Here is a 16,671-nt window from a genome sequence, read left to right on the forward strand (position 1 = left end):
AAACTACGCGCATTCGCTCGAAGTTGCGCTGCCAGAAGGGAACCAGCTGGAAGAAGTTTCTCTCGAGGGCTGTTGGAACACCATCAAAATCGTAGCAGAGAACGTCATCGGGCATGTGGGGCGAACCCAACGAAACGAGTGGTTCGACGACGAATGTAGACACAGACAAAAGAAGATGCAGTGAATCCAAAGTTTCCGGAAGAAAAAGTGTCGCCTGGAGAGGGAGTATGCAGGAGCTTATAAAGATGGGCCCGTAAAAGCTGGCCACTAAGTTGCACTGGCTGATTGCAAAAATTTGGGATACAGAACAGCTACCGGAGGAGCGGAGGGATGGAGTTATCTGCACTATCTATAAGAAAGGCGACAATTTGGACTGTGGAAATCATCGTGCGATCACCGTCATGAATGTCGCCTACAAATTGCTTCGTCAAATCATTTTCCACCGATTCTCACCGCTAACCAACAGATTTGTGGGAAGCTATCAGGCCAGCTTCGTGGAAGGACGGTCTACGACGGACAAATTTTTACTATACGGCAGATCCTCCAGGAATGCCCTTGAAACTGAACCCCCACGCACCATATATTCATCGACTTCAAAGCCGCCTATGACACTATCGACCGAAAAGAGCTCATGGACATTAAACATTCCGGGTTTCCGGGGAAGCTGATTAGACTGATAAAAACCATGCTTGTCTTTTCTCCTCAGAAAACCTCTAGAGTGCAGGAGAACATCTTGCACTGCGGAAACAACTGCCGTCACACTAAAGAGCAAATCAACGCTCATGCTAGAAGAGAGCGTCAAACGATTTTTATCTGCTGAGCTACCTGAACGCACTGCGGTGAAATCTGAAATCTCTCTCTTGCGAGACAATGAATTATGGTGTACTTTCTCACACGTGTGGACATCACGCACAATAATTACACTGCAGAGCTATCAGCGGTGCGTTTCATAGTCAGTGATGGAAACGAAACGAATATGATGCAATCGTCGTTTATTCATCATACGTGCACTTCACGAAGTGTACAGGCCGGGACTAAATTCGAATCATCTCAACCCATAATGAAATGATGATAGGGTGCATAGGTTACTGGGAGAAAACAAACACATGACTAGACTACATCAGCTCTGAGAAGCGATTCGATCGTTGCGTTTGTCTCTCCATAGGCCGGTAGTTACGGGAAGAAAGGATAGCAACCGGAGAAAATTATGTCGCCTGAACAGCAGCAGAGGTGTGGTGCGGTGAGAGGGAATGTGTGGGGGAAGGAACTACTTCGGCAGTGGTTGAGTTTAAGCGAGAGTAGGAGAGCATACACTGTCATTTTCTTTCTTTTTCTGACAAAAAATCATATTCATGAGTCAAAAGAATAAGGATATAACAAGTTCTGATCGCTCTCTGTAACAGAGACGAATAACTTCATATACCGAGTTGTGCACATTGAGAACCACGTATCATTATTTCAAGCACAGGAAAAGTGAAGTTGTGTAGTCTCAGAAGTAAGCTGTTCCGACCATGATACAAAACAAGTCTCCGCATTCCATCAATAATTCCAGCTTTAATGCAAATACATATTGCGCATATGTGTTCCTGCATGAAATTTAGATGTTGTAGAAGCATTTTTTTTTAAATATATTGTATTTTTAGGATATTCGATTCCATTATCACTGCTTTAACTTTTTCCCGGTGGAGAGAAATCAGTTTCCATCTCAAAAATGAACTTCAAACACTTATTACTCATCAACTGTATGCACAATTGACACAAACTGTATTGCATATTGAAGATCAATCTGTTCTCTAACCACACTGAATAGTTTCATCGTTCAAATTTTCAAGTTTAATTGTTAAACTTAAATCAAAGTTTGAATGTCAGGTGACTTACTTAAAAATCTCAAATGAAACTTTTTGAACATCATCAGGAGAAGTTGATTGATGGACATGTGTAAATACTTGAAATAGCTTTTCGTTGAATTGTTCCAATCACGATACAACACTTTAATTCAGTCTGTATGATTTGTTCAAACACAGTGTTGAATACAATAAAATGAAATTTTCTGTTTTCGTCTTTTCCGGTTATCAGGAGTGATTTAGAACTCAATCTCAAAGGTCGCTTCCATTTATCGCTTTTGTACTTGCCGTTAGGAGCGATTATCCGTGATATCAGGATAAATTTGAGTTTATTCCGTGTTTCAGTCTCTGATAGTTATTTTTATCCTGTTTTTGCTAAATTTTAGCTATTTCAAGTCCCTCAGAGCTTCGATTGCTTAATGCTTCTCATACCTTAGGGCGAGTATTTCACCAATATTCATCAAAATTTTATTTAGCTTCATTATTTACTACACTTACCAAACGCGGAAATCAAGCCTTTCACTTTTCGCAAGGACCTACATACATACGTGAGTCAAAAATTGAAACAACAGAGTTTATCATTTGCGTCAAATGTATTGCTAGATGAAAATAAAATTAAATAATAACTCAAATTAATAATTATAAATACACATTACTAAAAATTTAATCATGCTTATTTTGCACGTTGTCGTCCTGCTCAGTGAGCGAGGGGCGGGGCGGGGGAAAAGGGGAACTCTGTTGTGGGTTGGAAAGATGATAAAACGGGATCAAATTACCTGCTATCTATCGGATGAACGTATTATGTCAATCACTTCTGTACAAGGAAAGATTGTTGCGGATATACTGCTGCTAGTTCTTTTCGTCCGCAGCGCAGTGTTCTGTGAAAATAATTCGAAACTAAAAAAAACAGTATATATTTTCACTCCACTGTTAGCTTACATGGCTAAGAGTTTTGTTGGTTTCTTTTTTTTTTTCGTGCGGCTTATGAAAAATCAGCGACACTGCCTAAACGTAGGATGTTCTCGTTTTCGCAAACCGTATTTAGTATTTTGTAATGATCATTTTTGACACACTCCTATTCTCAAAAAATTGGCAATATCCCCAATCGATTTTCGATCGGCAATTTGTTTGCTTTACTTACGGATAATTGTGGTAAGGAAACACTTTTGCATTCAAAAATATTATTTATATATCAACAAAACAAGGGAAAACTAGGTGCTTCCTAAAAGTTATGCTCTCTTGTTTTTTTTTTGCCATGATGCAATATTAGTTATACTGTTAATTATATGTACTTTTTTCATTCATTTCAAGATCGATGAGTGAATGGGCTTATTTCGCTTCGAAAACCAGACTTGGTTCCCATTCGAGGTTCAACTTAGAAAGAAATGAATCAATAGGCTTACCACTACTAACTACTAACGATGTTACTTTTTGTTGCAGCTGTGTGTGTATGTAAATTTTCCCCCAATTATTTTGATTTCTTTTGTTAATTTTTTTGTGTACATTTAGAAGACTTGCGTTTGAGGCGGCATCGCGGTGGTCCCACTGCCCGGATGCTCCGGACTGTGCCGCTGTTTTTTGCGCTTCTTCTCTTTTTTCCGCTTTTTCCGCTCTTTGTCGTCCTCATGGCGCTTCTGTTTCTTGTGCTTCTTCTCGTGGGTATCCAGACCGGACGCTTCAAGCGCCGACTGTTCGGACTGGGGCGCAATGCCCTCCTTGTATTTGTGTTTCTTATGCTTATTCTTATGCTTCCTAGAGGGTGCCGTTTTCAGGTGCTTATACTGTTCCGGGAGCTGAAATGAAGGAAGTGATTTACTATGTACTGTTCCTGAGGATGCTGTGAGATGACTGTGGGCTTACCGGTCCGGGATGCAGACGGAATCCTGCCAATTGTACGCTCGTGAGGGGAAGTAATTCTTTGCCAACGATTGGTGGTTTCTCGATAACGCTTCTGAGTGAGCTGTTGTCCTGTAATTAGAGTGTGATTTTGTTGCAATTATTCTTTGCCAACTAGCGAAATAACAAAAGGTAAGGGTTAGTCCATTACCGTGGGCTAATAAACATTATCATCAATTAGCTTTACGGCGTTCCACCATATGGCATTTTGAACTCCTCATTAACGAGCATTTGAGTCAATTTATAAATCATTTTTTCTTTATTCAAATCAACGCAGTTTGAACCAGTCTGTGTTAGCTGCAACAGTAACAAACAATATGAGAGCAATATCGTTTGTTCAAATAACCCTAGTCATCCTATTTTTTACCTTAACTCTCTCTGTTGATGCATCCTGTGGATGCTGCAGTTGTAAAGGTTGCAGTGGGCCGAAATCCGATCAAAAGGATACAAGCGATACTGTCAATACAAATGATGAAAATAGTTCCGAGCGTGTAGCTCGGAGGGCTCGAGAATTTGATGAAAAATACGCTGCCTGGCTATCAAAGGTGCAAAAAGGGTAATTGATAGCAGTTTGAATATGAGAAACACCTACGTAATCGAATATATCGCTTAGAATTTTAAATAGAGTTGCAATCCCGCGTTGTTCAAAAAACGCATTTGAGAAAAATATTGTGTCATATATGACCAACCGTGATCTAAGGTAAAGCTTGGTGATATTCTGTGTAGGTACCAATGATTCACAAAGCACTAGCTCGGGTGCAAGTGCAATGGAAAATTATGTTGTACTTTATTGACAGTGGCTTCACTGAACTATTGCATCTCGTGACTGTCGGTATTATGTTTGAATTTGATTTACGTCCGTGGGGCTTAAACCAAAACATTCCTCGTTGTTAGAACGCAAAATCTTTCGTTCGAAAATAGCAAGTACACGTAAGCTTTACATGATTGTTTTTCAAGTAATGATTAGATGAATATTGTGTAATGATTAGATGTTAATTAAAAACTGAAAGCATTCAGCTCAACTATTTCATTAAATTGTAATGTTGAGACGAAGAAAAGATTAATAGAGAAAATAAAGTGAATTTTCAACATGAAATTGTTAGTCGATATTTATGATACATGTAATAATGCACTCTCTGGTTGCAATTATTCGAGAAAGATCATTTTTTCCATAAAAAAGAAACCTATCAATCAAATAAATGCTAAATAAAGTTTTCAATCAACAGGCTCTTTTACTTATGAATATTACTACTTTTTTAAAGGGTTTTTTAGGTTCCACTAGCTTCTCTTAGAGCTAGTAAAATATAACTTTGAAAACAACGGAACATTACATTCTTCGTTTAAGCATTTAATAACAATCTAATGAATACTCAAGGTTCATACCATAAACCTGTTCTGCAAACTTTGTTTTTCCAGCTTGTAAGATATCCTTCACGTAAGTAGTATCATGGTTTCATATCACAGAGAGTCACGTATGTTGTTGCGCACTCTCAACTTCGTGCTTCACTGCATACTTATTGATCGAAGTCGTACTGTGAGGAACAAAGATTGTAAGTGTGATTTGTCTCTGAACGTTCTTACTGGTGTTGATGGCAGTTACCAGAACCAAATGTAGGTGCCCGTACACCGCTCACCCTCCATTTACCGCTCACTTTTCACTTTAAATGATGTTTTTAAGAGAAATGTAATTTAATACACATAGGTCAATCGTGTAGAACGTCTGTTGCAATTAAAAAAAATAAAAATAAAATAAAATTGCTAAATGGTTTGACGAAATATCGAAATTTTGTTATTGTTGACATTGCCTACAACAATTTCGCGTGTGTAATTAAGAGTTTTGGCTATGAACTGTTACTGAATTTTCATTTCAAATCATCAAAATTAATAACTCTGGTAACTGGCTAAAAGGGAGAGTTGTATTCTTTCTTCCACTGGATGGAGCTGTGGATCCACCATCTGTGGACAAGGTGAAGAAAGCATTGAAAGAACTGAGGAACTGGAAGGCAGCTGGGAATGACGCCGAACTCTTCAAAGTCGGGAGCGAACAGCTGCATCGTGCCATCCATCAACCTTCGGACTAGTAGCAATTATCGAGACATAACTCTCCTCTCCTCAATACCGTGTTCAAAATTCACTCCCGCATATTGCTCAACAGACTGAGGCCGTTGCAGGAAACCTTTGTTGGTGCAGACCAATGTGGTTTTCGAGGGACGTTTCACTGCGGGCCAAATGTTCACATTGCGACCTTGAGGTATCGGACGCTTTCGTGACGTTAGATGGTTTGAAGCAGGATGACGGCTGTCAAACTTATATCACCATTATATCAGTTAGGTTGTTTCACATGATCCTAGATTTTGCGGACGACGACATTATTGGTATTAACCGTCGGGCGATGTAAGATGCCTTGGAACATCTCAAGAGAGAAACTGCGAAAATAGGAATTGTCAAAAACTCTGCTAAAACCAAGTATAAAGTAGTTGGTAGAGAGCGTGGTAGCCCGTCGAACGTTGATGCTGCGGTGGTGATTGATGGGCAATCATTTGAAGTAGTCGGCAAATTTATTTACCAGGGTACATAAGTGACATGCGACAATGAGGTTAGCCGTGAGATAAAGAGTTGGATAGCGGCTTCAGACAGGGTCTGGGTGTTAATAATTGATTGATATTGTTGTTGATTTGGCTCTGTCGCGTATATCTGTTGCCTTTTCAGCTCTACTAGACGGGTTTGGTTTACACAACTTGACTTAAAAACCCCGTTACTAACGAGCGACACTACGATCAACTTTTAGATTTGATACTTGTGAACGATAACGAATTTACGTAGAAGGATATGACGTTCTAAATTTTGATTTATTCAAACTGATTCTGAGTTCAAGATTTTGTGGCGTTTTTTCACATCGATTGACAATTTTTCTAATCATCTCCACCTGTGAATGCTGCCGTAGAATACTTCAACTGTACTATTAATTCAGCACTCAGCCGTTTTGTCACCACTTGGTCTAATTCTCGGCTTCGTTGTCTCAAGAATCAGCGTTTTTCTGTGTTATGTAAATTACTATGAAGCGCGATGCCCAGTTTTAAGGCAGTGATTCAAACGAATTAGTAATTGTTAGAGGAAATATAACACAGGTAAACACAGGTGTTGCCCTGGAGCTCAAACTGGAAAAAAATGAAAGATTATTACCTTCTAACCATTCCTGTGAATGTTGGTGTTCCTAGTGAAGATAACTTTTCCAGAGACCTAAATGAGTTTTTCCATAAGCCAACATAAAAAGGACGAACCTGGCGAGTAATTACTCTGCACTTTGAGGCACTTCTGCATACATTAGATCAGGGACTCCCAAATCGTGTTCCGCGAAGCATTTGCAAGTGCTACGCGGCATTTTTGATCAAAAGTAAAACCAATCGCAAAGAGAAAAATATTTTGTCTGCCAGCTCCAGATATTTTGTCTGCCAGTCTCCACATCGGCAAAATACTTTTTGAAACAATATATTTTTCGAAAGACTTTAAGTATTTATGAATGAAGGACAGAAACTACTTTAAAAGGTTCTATTTGTGGCAATGCAACAGCTGCCAACAGCCGACTTTGAAAATTTGTCTCACTGGTTATCACGTTCCCTTTTGTACCGTTGCACTCGGCAGGGATGGGTACAGTTCAGTTCCGTATTTCGTTGACTACTTTATAAAACCTTCTGATGTCGTGCTTGGAGAACCATACCTCAGCTTCCACAAAGGGATCGTTCGCAGTGCTCGCGTTTCTTCTCTCTCTACCAACGACTTTTTCCGGTTGCTTTACCTTCCCGATAAGTCTCCCTGATCAGGCATGTCACACAATTATGCCATCGTGCGAACACGAGCCGGAAGAACTAATCCTATCCAAAATGTGCGTTTGTGTCCCCAGTGACGATATTTACATCATGTTTCTGGTACTCTCCGCATGTTTTATCGGAGTGATCTTTGAACTACTCTTTCGAATCATCGGGTTTATCGCTTATCGGTGCGTATACATTAGGCTGTAATTGATGAATCTACCGCTCGAAACTAACGGTCTCTCATCTCCGGTGGTCGCGCTTCTTGGATGGCTGCGACTCCCACGTTCACGTTTCGTAGTTTCCTGGTCAATATGCTAACGCGTGCTGGTTCGAGTATATTTATGCCATGCTAAGCACCGATATTACAGTCTTTGTCACTTTTTGTTCGTCTCAGTCGTTCCGACTGTTTCGATTCGTATTCGCGTCTGAATTTTCGTAGTAGGGTACTTTTAGCATTCCCTAGCTCAGCCGTCCGCTCTGAATCAGACGCAGTTATACGCTGCCCAATATGGAAAACAAACGATTACAGACACTCATCTAAGTTAGCACACGACCAAGATTCCCACCTAGGTTGGGACCCGATCTTCACTAAGGTTACTCGTATCCCAGCTAGCACCCCGAGGAGGTTAAAATAGGGACGTTCTTGCTAGAGGTGACAGGACGCAGCGCCTTGATTTACACTATAGTCATAATTTGCTAACCAACCTGCCGTTTTGAATAAATTTACTCATTGAGTTACAAATGTAGGTGCCCCGGTAAATATTTTTGCTCCGCCGAGCAAAAGGTTTGAAAACCCCTGCACTAGGGGAACCAGAATCACAAAAATGGTGAAAAAGCTATAACCTTTTGAGGGCAGTTATTTCGAGCTTTGGGGCAACGTTTTTTTCGCTGAGATTCTTAAACCATTTGAAATATATATTTGCGCGGACTGACATTCAATATTTATTTTCCAAATTTCTAGTAGAGTCTAACGGAAACCGATTTTTATTTCCTTTGATTTCTTAAATCACTCTGCTAAGACGCTCAGTATAGATTTTCCAAATTTGGTATCTCTCTACACTTCTTGAATCGCTGTGCGCGCGCACGTTTGCTTCCGGTATCCTGTATATTCAATCTTTTTTCGTTGGAGAGAACGTTTTCTGTTACGAGTTTTGTTTCTGTTACGAGTAAAATGCAAAAAGACAGACATAGAGAACCGTTAAACAATTACAAGAGCGCATCGTTGTTTACTCCCGTGCTGATAAAGGCAATTCAGTTGTGATTATGGGAAAAGAAGACTATGACTATTAGACTGGGACACGGTTATATGGGAAAAAAGCAATGGTGTTATTTTTTCGCTCCCATGCACTTTTCGTGTTCCTTATGGGTCCTAAAACAGCTGTGTAACTTTTCAGATCGATCGGTGAAACGCCCGATTTGCGCCCGATTTTTAAAGTTTCCATACGATTTTATATGGAAAAATCCACTTTTTCAATACTTATTCTCTAGAGATGTCCAGTTGGCTCCTTAAAATATATCAATACATGATATTTATAGGAAATTTTCCTGGGAAAAACTCTTCGAAAGACTGCAAGGGGTACCTTGCTTGTGAAAAAAGATATTCACCCCAGACTGATTGAATATCTGACGAACGGCTCACCATTGAATTTTACTAGCAATACTGCTGCAGCATGCTGCTGTTGCAAATTCAACCATTTGATGAGAAATGATATCGCTTAAATTTATCTTGGAGGCTTCCCCGAAGATACTATGAGCAAAAATCACACTTTGAAAATTAATTCCACGCGAAATTATTTCTCATAGTTAAGCAAGCTTGCAATGGCAGCATGCTGTAGCAGTGTTGCTGTAAAGTTTCAATGATTGGTCGTTTGTCAGACATTCAATCAGTTTGGGGTGAATAGCTGTTTCTACAAGCATCGTAGCGCCTCACGGTGATCAGAAGAGTTTTTCCCAGGAAAATTTCCTACAAATTAGTTGTTATGGGACCCATAAGGAACACGAAAAGTGCATGGGAGCTAACATTTATTTTTTGTTCCAGCCTAATGACTATCGTGTATTTAAGATGCTCAGTGCAGATCCATATGAAGAATGTTAATTCAAAAACGGAAAGCCTAAAGACCCACTCGGCACAATGGTAGAGGAGGCGAACAGCATACGGCAGAAAATCTGTCGTTTGATAGGGGATAAAAAACTGGAAAAGCGCCTTCTCGTTCCAAACCCGAGGATACCATTGTTATTATCTACTAAAAATTCATAAGAATCCAATAGCAAAGCGCCCGATCTCTTCCAACAAATGTACACCAACGGAAAAAAATGGCTGCGTGGTTAAGTAATTAAATTAAAAATTTCCCTATCAACCATAGCGTGAAAAACGCTAAGGAGCTGGTTGACCAAATCAGGGACTTGTAAGCTCGCCCTAACGAAATTCTGGTGTCCTTCAATGTCGCTGCGTTGTTCCCAAGTGTGTTAGTCACGGATGCACTGCGAAGCCTACGGTATCATTAAGAACGTCAGCGTGTTCCAACAAACAAAAAGAGAGGCATACCTTTCTGTGGCAGAAGTCTGTATATTCCAATTCCGTGGAAAGATTCACAAACAAGTCTTCGGATTTAGTATGTGTAGCATATTGTCCCCGTTGCTGAGCTCTTCAAGCTGAGCTCTTCATGAGTGACATCGACATAACCGTGACATAACCGTGAACCGTGGACTTTGGCACCCAGCAACAATCAGCTTTTCATGCCATGGCGCATAGACTTTTTAATATTTCTCTGAAGAAAGACGAATTTGAAGCAGAAAGAAGCAGAATCTACAAAGCAGCCGAACAGAATGGTTTCAACAAGATATTTGTTCAAAAAATCCTCTAAACGAAATAAACACCGACAAGATGCCACCACACTTCAACCGGAAAAAGAAACCCTCACCAGAATTACCTTGGGGTTCTACCCAGTTTTCACAAATCCAATCAAACAACACACAACACCCCGCGGGAAATTCTATGCAACCTTAAAGATAAGGTCCCCAGCGATGGCAATCAGGAATCTTTCATATTCTATGCAAAGATTACAACGCTGACAAACACGCCGCAAATGCAAAGCTCGTCTGAAGAAGCACAGAAAAACAGTTGAGAACAATAAATCTGGCGAATCAAGTGTAGTGGCATTGATTAGAGGAGTGCAAACAGCAATGCTTTATGCTGTACCCATCTGGTTAAGTTGCTGTTCAACAAGGAAGAAAACGCTCCGAAGGATTCAGAATAAAATTATGAAAATGATTTTGAAGCGTCCTCCTTGGTTTGGTACACTCGAATTACATAGACTTACTGGTGATGAACCATTAGAAGCTATGTCAAATAAAATTATCAACAATTTTTTGACAAAAATCGTTGCAATCCTCAATTGCTACGATAAGCTCTCTTTATAGCCAATAAGTTAGCAATTAAGTTAGTTGTAAGTTTACTTCCCCTTTTCTGACAAGTAGGTTTAAATCCCTACGAATGATAAGTCCTAATTGCGGAAGCAAACAAATCCTAACGATTATAATTACAAATTTCTAATAGTGTTGAGAAGTCACCATTTGTGATTGGACACACATACTCATTGTTTACTAATATTTATCATAAATACTTAAGCTACTAAAAAATCCCCCCTTTTGAAAAAAAAAAACTTTTTTATATTTCACTACTACACTCGCAACAATCACCGGCCGCATTGAGCAAAAAGAGGAGTGCAAAACTGGTAAAACCAATGGAAGGTGTCATTGTTAAACGCATGGGAGTCGATATACATCGCCAATGCCGAAAACCTTTGATGAATAAAGATGATGCACCGATAATTTTGCCTCTCTTCATTCTGATAAGGCAGAGAGCGTAGGTTGCCACATTCTCTCCAAACATTTGGTAAGCCGTAAAAAACAGCGAACAATTGGACATTGGGCGGTCTTTTCCTGAATTTCGCTCGAAAGCGGTTGACGGTACAGGTAAATTTTAATTTGTTTACTTGTAGATTTAGTAAGAGTGATAAGTGTGTGGTCCTTCATAAGTGTCTGGTCCTTGATATCGTTTTCTATCCATAAGTCCGGCCAGCGTCATAACGTCGTGAATTACCGAGGGATTTCGCTTCTATTTTGCATCAGTAAGATCTTCGAAACGCTGGTTCATGAAGCACTGTATGATGCCATCGAATTTTAACACAGATTTGTTCGGCATCGCTCCACAACCACAAGCTTGATGTGCTACACAAATATGCTGTTTCGAGAGATTGAACTGCGCAATCAAGTTGACTTTGCATTGACTTTACAAAAGTATTCGACACGGTGCCTCACGTGCGTGGCTGCGACAAGGTAAGAGCGTTAGGTCTCCCTAATTGTCTGCTTAAATTGATCCGTTCTTACTGAAATTTGTTAGAGTCTTTTTCAATCACCACAAGGCAGTGTCATGGGGCCGCCAATATTCGCATTGTTCGTGAATGATTTGTGTCCTCGCATCATGGAAGTGATCTCGATTGTTCGGCTCTCCAGCGTTATATAGACAATCTGCTAGAGTGAAGAGAATGGATTGAGAACACTTATTTTGTTTTTTTTTCTGTATTTTTTTCAAGTGGCCTTTTCAAATGTTGGATGAGGGATTGATGAGGCGTGATTGTTCCTAAAACTCGTGGTATACTCAGAACGATCATGGTACAGCGATTAATGTATCAAATCGTTTCGAGTATCAAAACTAAGGACAAATCAATTTCTTGATTACTTCTCTCTTTCATGTTTTTCACTACCTAAAAGCATGTTGATTGTCCAAATGTGTAGGTACCATTTTCGTGATGATATGACCGAAAACTAACACACTGAGGGCAAGGTGCGTGCAAATAACAGCCCTGATTTTATCAAAGGTATATGTTGACCTTGGTTTCATCCAGCGATACGCTTGGCATTTCACGGATATCTATGCTCTAAAAACACTGTACTGCAATCTTATTCGTAGCGTTCTCGAATATGCTGCTCACATTTGGGATCCGTTTCATATTTCGCTCGTTATTAAAATTGAACGAATACGGAGGCTGTGCATTTAGGTTTGCACTACGCAACTTTCCTTGACGAGATCCTTTTTATCTCCCGGAATATCATGCATTACTCAATTTGGAAACGTTAGGAGCAAGGTCACAGAGGATGCAAATAGGGTTCATTTTCGGACGGTAACATCGGCAGCTCTTAATCACTTCAGGAAATTCCACTTCAGCTTTGTCAACAAAAACTGTGTGCCACAGAAATGTAGCAAATGATAATTGCAATCGCATTCAAACAAGTTTTTTGTTGAAAATATCAGTAGTACACGGAAGAACTAACACATAGAAACAAGCAAAATGACTGTCAATTGAACGACCCCGCTCCTTAGTGTGAGCAAGTAAGTTTGGCCGACTCACTCACTCTAACTGCTCGATCTTTCATGTACCTACAGACTTTCCAGAAGGCAAGATCTGCAAACCATATTCAAACTTCCAGTAATTAAAACAAGCACATAGGGTATCGGGCTATCTGCAAAAGCTTAGAGAACTCATCTTTTGCAGAAAGATGCCAGAAATACACACTTTAGTACATCTTTTACCTTCTTGGCGATAATAGGACAAACCTGTCGATAAAAGAGTCGATATCCTACAATAATAAAGGATTTTTTGAACCTAACGAAGGTAAATCTTTGCTGTGGTGCTGAACTCAAAAAAAAATCTCAAACTGGTGAGTCACATTTTGAAAGCACCGAGCGGTAGCTTATGCTTTTACCTGAAAGTTAGTTCATTGAATCACTTCGTGGCCGATCCAACGATCTCTACTAACAAACCTATTCATAAGGCAACCTACTATCATGTTGCAGAAGTCCAATAGTGCAAATGTTATAAAAGTTCATTCGTATTTTGCAAATTTCAGCAGCTGGCGTATTTCTCCTAACCGGTACGGGTTCTGTAGCAAATTTTTAGGCATCACTTTTTGGTTTAGTGATTTGGAAAACCAAAGAGAGACATACATGTGGCAAAATATCGGAAGTCTAAATTATAAAATCTATTAGATTAAGATACGGTTTTTCCCTGCCAGGTACCAAATTACCGTAGCATTCTCCATGTACATCGTCAAACAATACCAGTGTGGGTAGAAGACATTATGACTCTAGCAATTTCAAACGATCAGCTGTTTGTAAACGCTACTTACGAGATGTCCTGGTCCATCGATGACACCGGGCAAATTCGGCAGAAACGATGAGAGCTGCTCCTTTACCTTCTTACCACTAAATTTACTGTACGAATGTTCGAGGCCATAGTGGGCCATCAAGTTGGTCGCCCCGGTTAGTTCGCCTTCGCCTGAAAAAGAAAACGAATCTAGTGACACACTATCGACGAAATAACAGTTTGGCTTTTATTTAATTTTTGAGTTAAATTGAACCTAAGTTAAATTATTTATGTTATAAAGAATCGAATTAAATACTAACACCTTGCAACGCACTTCAACCGTACTGTCTGCTACAGAATAAATAATGCTGAGTCGCAACATATTGATGCGCCCGCGTTCCGGAAGCAATCACTCACCTGGTGGTTCCTTCATCAGGTAGAAAGGCCCACTGTGCACTATCGAAGGGTTTTTGCCGAGCTGGATGGTGGTTTTGAGCGTTCCGGACGAATCCTGCCGGGCCACAACCGGGGACCGTCCTCCCGCACCGCCCGCCCGTGGGGATGATTTCGGTGAGTACTGTTCCACCTTCCGGAACTGATCGGTCATCATTACGTTGCCGTAGTTGAACATCTCGGCTGTTTCTGGCTGTGGTGTTGCAAATGCTGATGCTGCTATTGTTGCTGTTGATGGCTCCGTTTCTTCTACTTCGTCGTCGTTACCGTCGACGTCTATTTCACTTCGAACAAGGGAGCCTCAAAGTTTCAAGGCAGCGCAGCGTATTTGAGGCATTCAACAGTGGCCTCTAGCCCGAACCACGGGAAAGGGCTGCTGTACCCACGCAAAACACACCAATTTCGATCGTAATCTAATTAGGACACCAATTGGCTGACTTTTCGATCCAAAAAGAACGAAAACACTCGCAGAAATCGCCACTTTTTCGAGACAATTTTCACCTTTTGCGAGCTGGTGCTCTCCTTTTTCGCGACGAGACCTGCTGCTGCTCTGGCTACGAAACACAGAGAGGAGCTCAACTTCGCAGACAGCAGCAGCTTTGACAGCGACTGTATTTATTTACAAGAGGCTTTTTAGCGCCGCTCGGTTGGCAGCGTGGGTAGCGCCCTTCAGAATCGCCAGTTAACTATTGCAGTCCATTCGAAAATCTCAACAAAATGAAATCCATTGTGAGAGGCAGATAGGTTGAATTCATTTCAGCGGTTTCAATTATGATAGAGAGAGATGTTTAAGAAACCAGCTGTTACTCTTGTCGCAAATCTAAAGTAAAACATGATTGAGTCTGAACAAGCAATGATAAAATTCAGTCAAGGTAAACCAATAAGTCACTTGTACATGTAAATCATAGCTAACGATTTAGCAATAATTTTGTCATTAAACGAATACTCATGAATGCACCACTAACTTGCTGTCCTTTTTGATAAGTTTTGAAGTTGTTTTTCTGGTCATTTTAATTATTTCGCACCTATCAATGTCGAATTTGTTTTTGCAGTGTATCATATATGCAGTGCGACTGGGTTACCACATGCAGATGTCGCTAGTGTTTTAACGTATTTTTATTCAAATTTTTACCCGCGGTTTTCAATATTTTTATTCGAAAATGAATTTCTGTTCTCTGTGCCTGAGCTACACTTCTGCTCTGCAGTTATTCGTGTTACCTTTCGGGCTTTCGGGTTACATTAAAACTACTCTTTTTACCTTGTGTACTACGCGAGTAAAATAGAGTGTAATTTAAAAACCCCAACAACAACTACAAATGCTGTCATAGGAAAAAAAAGAACAGCTGAGTATAACTCTGTCTGCCTATTTGTTTACAACTGCAGAAACGATATTAGTGAAAAATTGCTACACTGCACTCCAAGCTCTAAATTATTCCGAGATTATTCTTTATATCTGAACTTGTTTACGATATGGGGATATACCTTTTTGCTCGAGAAAAAAGAGCAAAGTTTGGAATATTTTTAAGGCGTGTAGCACCTTTTTTGTTACATAAAGATAGTAATTTTCTGATAGTTCAGTTATTCAACAACAACAAAACACGTTCATTCATAAAAAATACCAATTATTTGGGGAATAATGGCCTTTTCCCCAAAATGCTTTTTCTTGGCAGTGGTTTGCGGTGTTTACGATAGCGACGCAGCAATCAAAAAACTCATATTATTTCGTCAGTTGAGAAGTGTGCCGGGTATCGTTCGTTTTTATATATATTTCATTTTCAGTGCAAACGGGAACATTTTTCCAGAAAAAACAACATGTCATGTTTGAGCGCTGAAACTTGCATTAATTTTTTTTCGGAAAAGTTAAACTTCGTGTATCAGAAATTGATTTTTATGTTGAAATACCTGAAAATAAATAGTGATTAATATTAATTTATATTCGCGCACTAACGCCATACCTGTGAGGTTATCACAACAACACTGTTTTGATAAACAATTCTCTTTCCAGTCGTTCCACCAATAGCAATAGAGCAGAATCAACTGTGACAGAACAACCATGTTGTCAGATAGATTCTAGTGATGGGAAACTTATCGATACTTATCAATAATATCGATAAATGCTTGACATCGATATTATCGTTAATTTTTTGACGTTAACGATAATTATCGATATTATAAGGGTGAGCACAAGTCAGTGCGGCTGGTTACTGGAGGAGACCCAAAAGAAGGAGACCTCACCTACCCTTCCCCAGGAGTTGCTTTTGCCGCTGGGTATTTGTTGCTATTCGACAAGATTTAACATTGTTGGGGGTGGTGTAAAGGTTCCCCCCGGATGTCACTGAGTTTCTGAGAAATAATGGTAACTAAAAAGGTATTTATAGTTTTTAGTTTCCTATGAACAGATGAATTCGACAACTCAGTACTGGAGAACTTTAAAAAAATATCCAAACTTTTCGCACCATCTCATAAAAAGCAATGACACGAAATTGTAATAAAATGCATTTTCTTTGGCTTGCCAACTCT

General features: G+C 39.8%; 1 protein-coding gene across 2 annotated transcripts; it reads right to left on the minus strand.

Moving 5' to 3' along the window:
• Positions 1-2,418: 2,418 nt before the first annotated feature.
• On the minus strand, positions 2,419-14,733 carry LOC129725584 (mediator of RNA polymerase II transcription subunit 19). Of its 2 annotated transcripts, XR_008728115.1 has the most exons (5): positions 14,116-14,733; positions 13,742-13,890; positions 3,705-3,812; positions 2,784-3,637; positions 2,419-2,722 (listed from the first exon to the last, which is right to left on the minus strand). XR_008728115.1 is itself a non-coding variant. In XM_055681587.1 (4 exons), exons 1-4 carry the CDS (start codon positions 14,327-14,329, stop codon positions 3,350-3,352), a joined length of 759 nt encoding a protein of 252 aa, XP_055537562.1. In that variant the 5' UTR covers positions 14,330-14,733; the 3' UTR covers positions 2,419-3,349. The 2 variants fall into 2 exon arrangements, 1 of the variants encoding a protein (XP_055537562.1); XM_055681587.1 differs by having other exon boundaries at positions 2,419-3,637.
• Between the last annotated feature and the right edge of the window lie 1,938 nt (positions 14,734-16,671).

This window comes from Wyeomyia smithii, chromosome 2 (assembly GCF_029784165.1).
Source record: "Wyeomyia smithii strain HCP4-BCI-WySm-NY-G18 chromosome 2, ASM2978416v1, whole genome shotgun sequence".
Classification (NCBI taxonomy): domain Eukaryota; kingdom Metazoa; phylum Arthropoda; class Insecta; order Diptera; family Culicidae; genus Wyeomyia; species Wyeomyia smithii.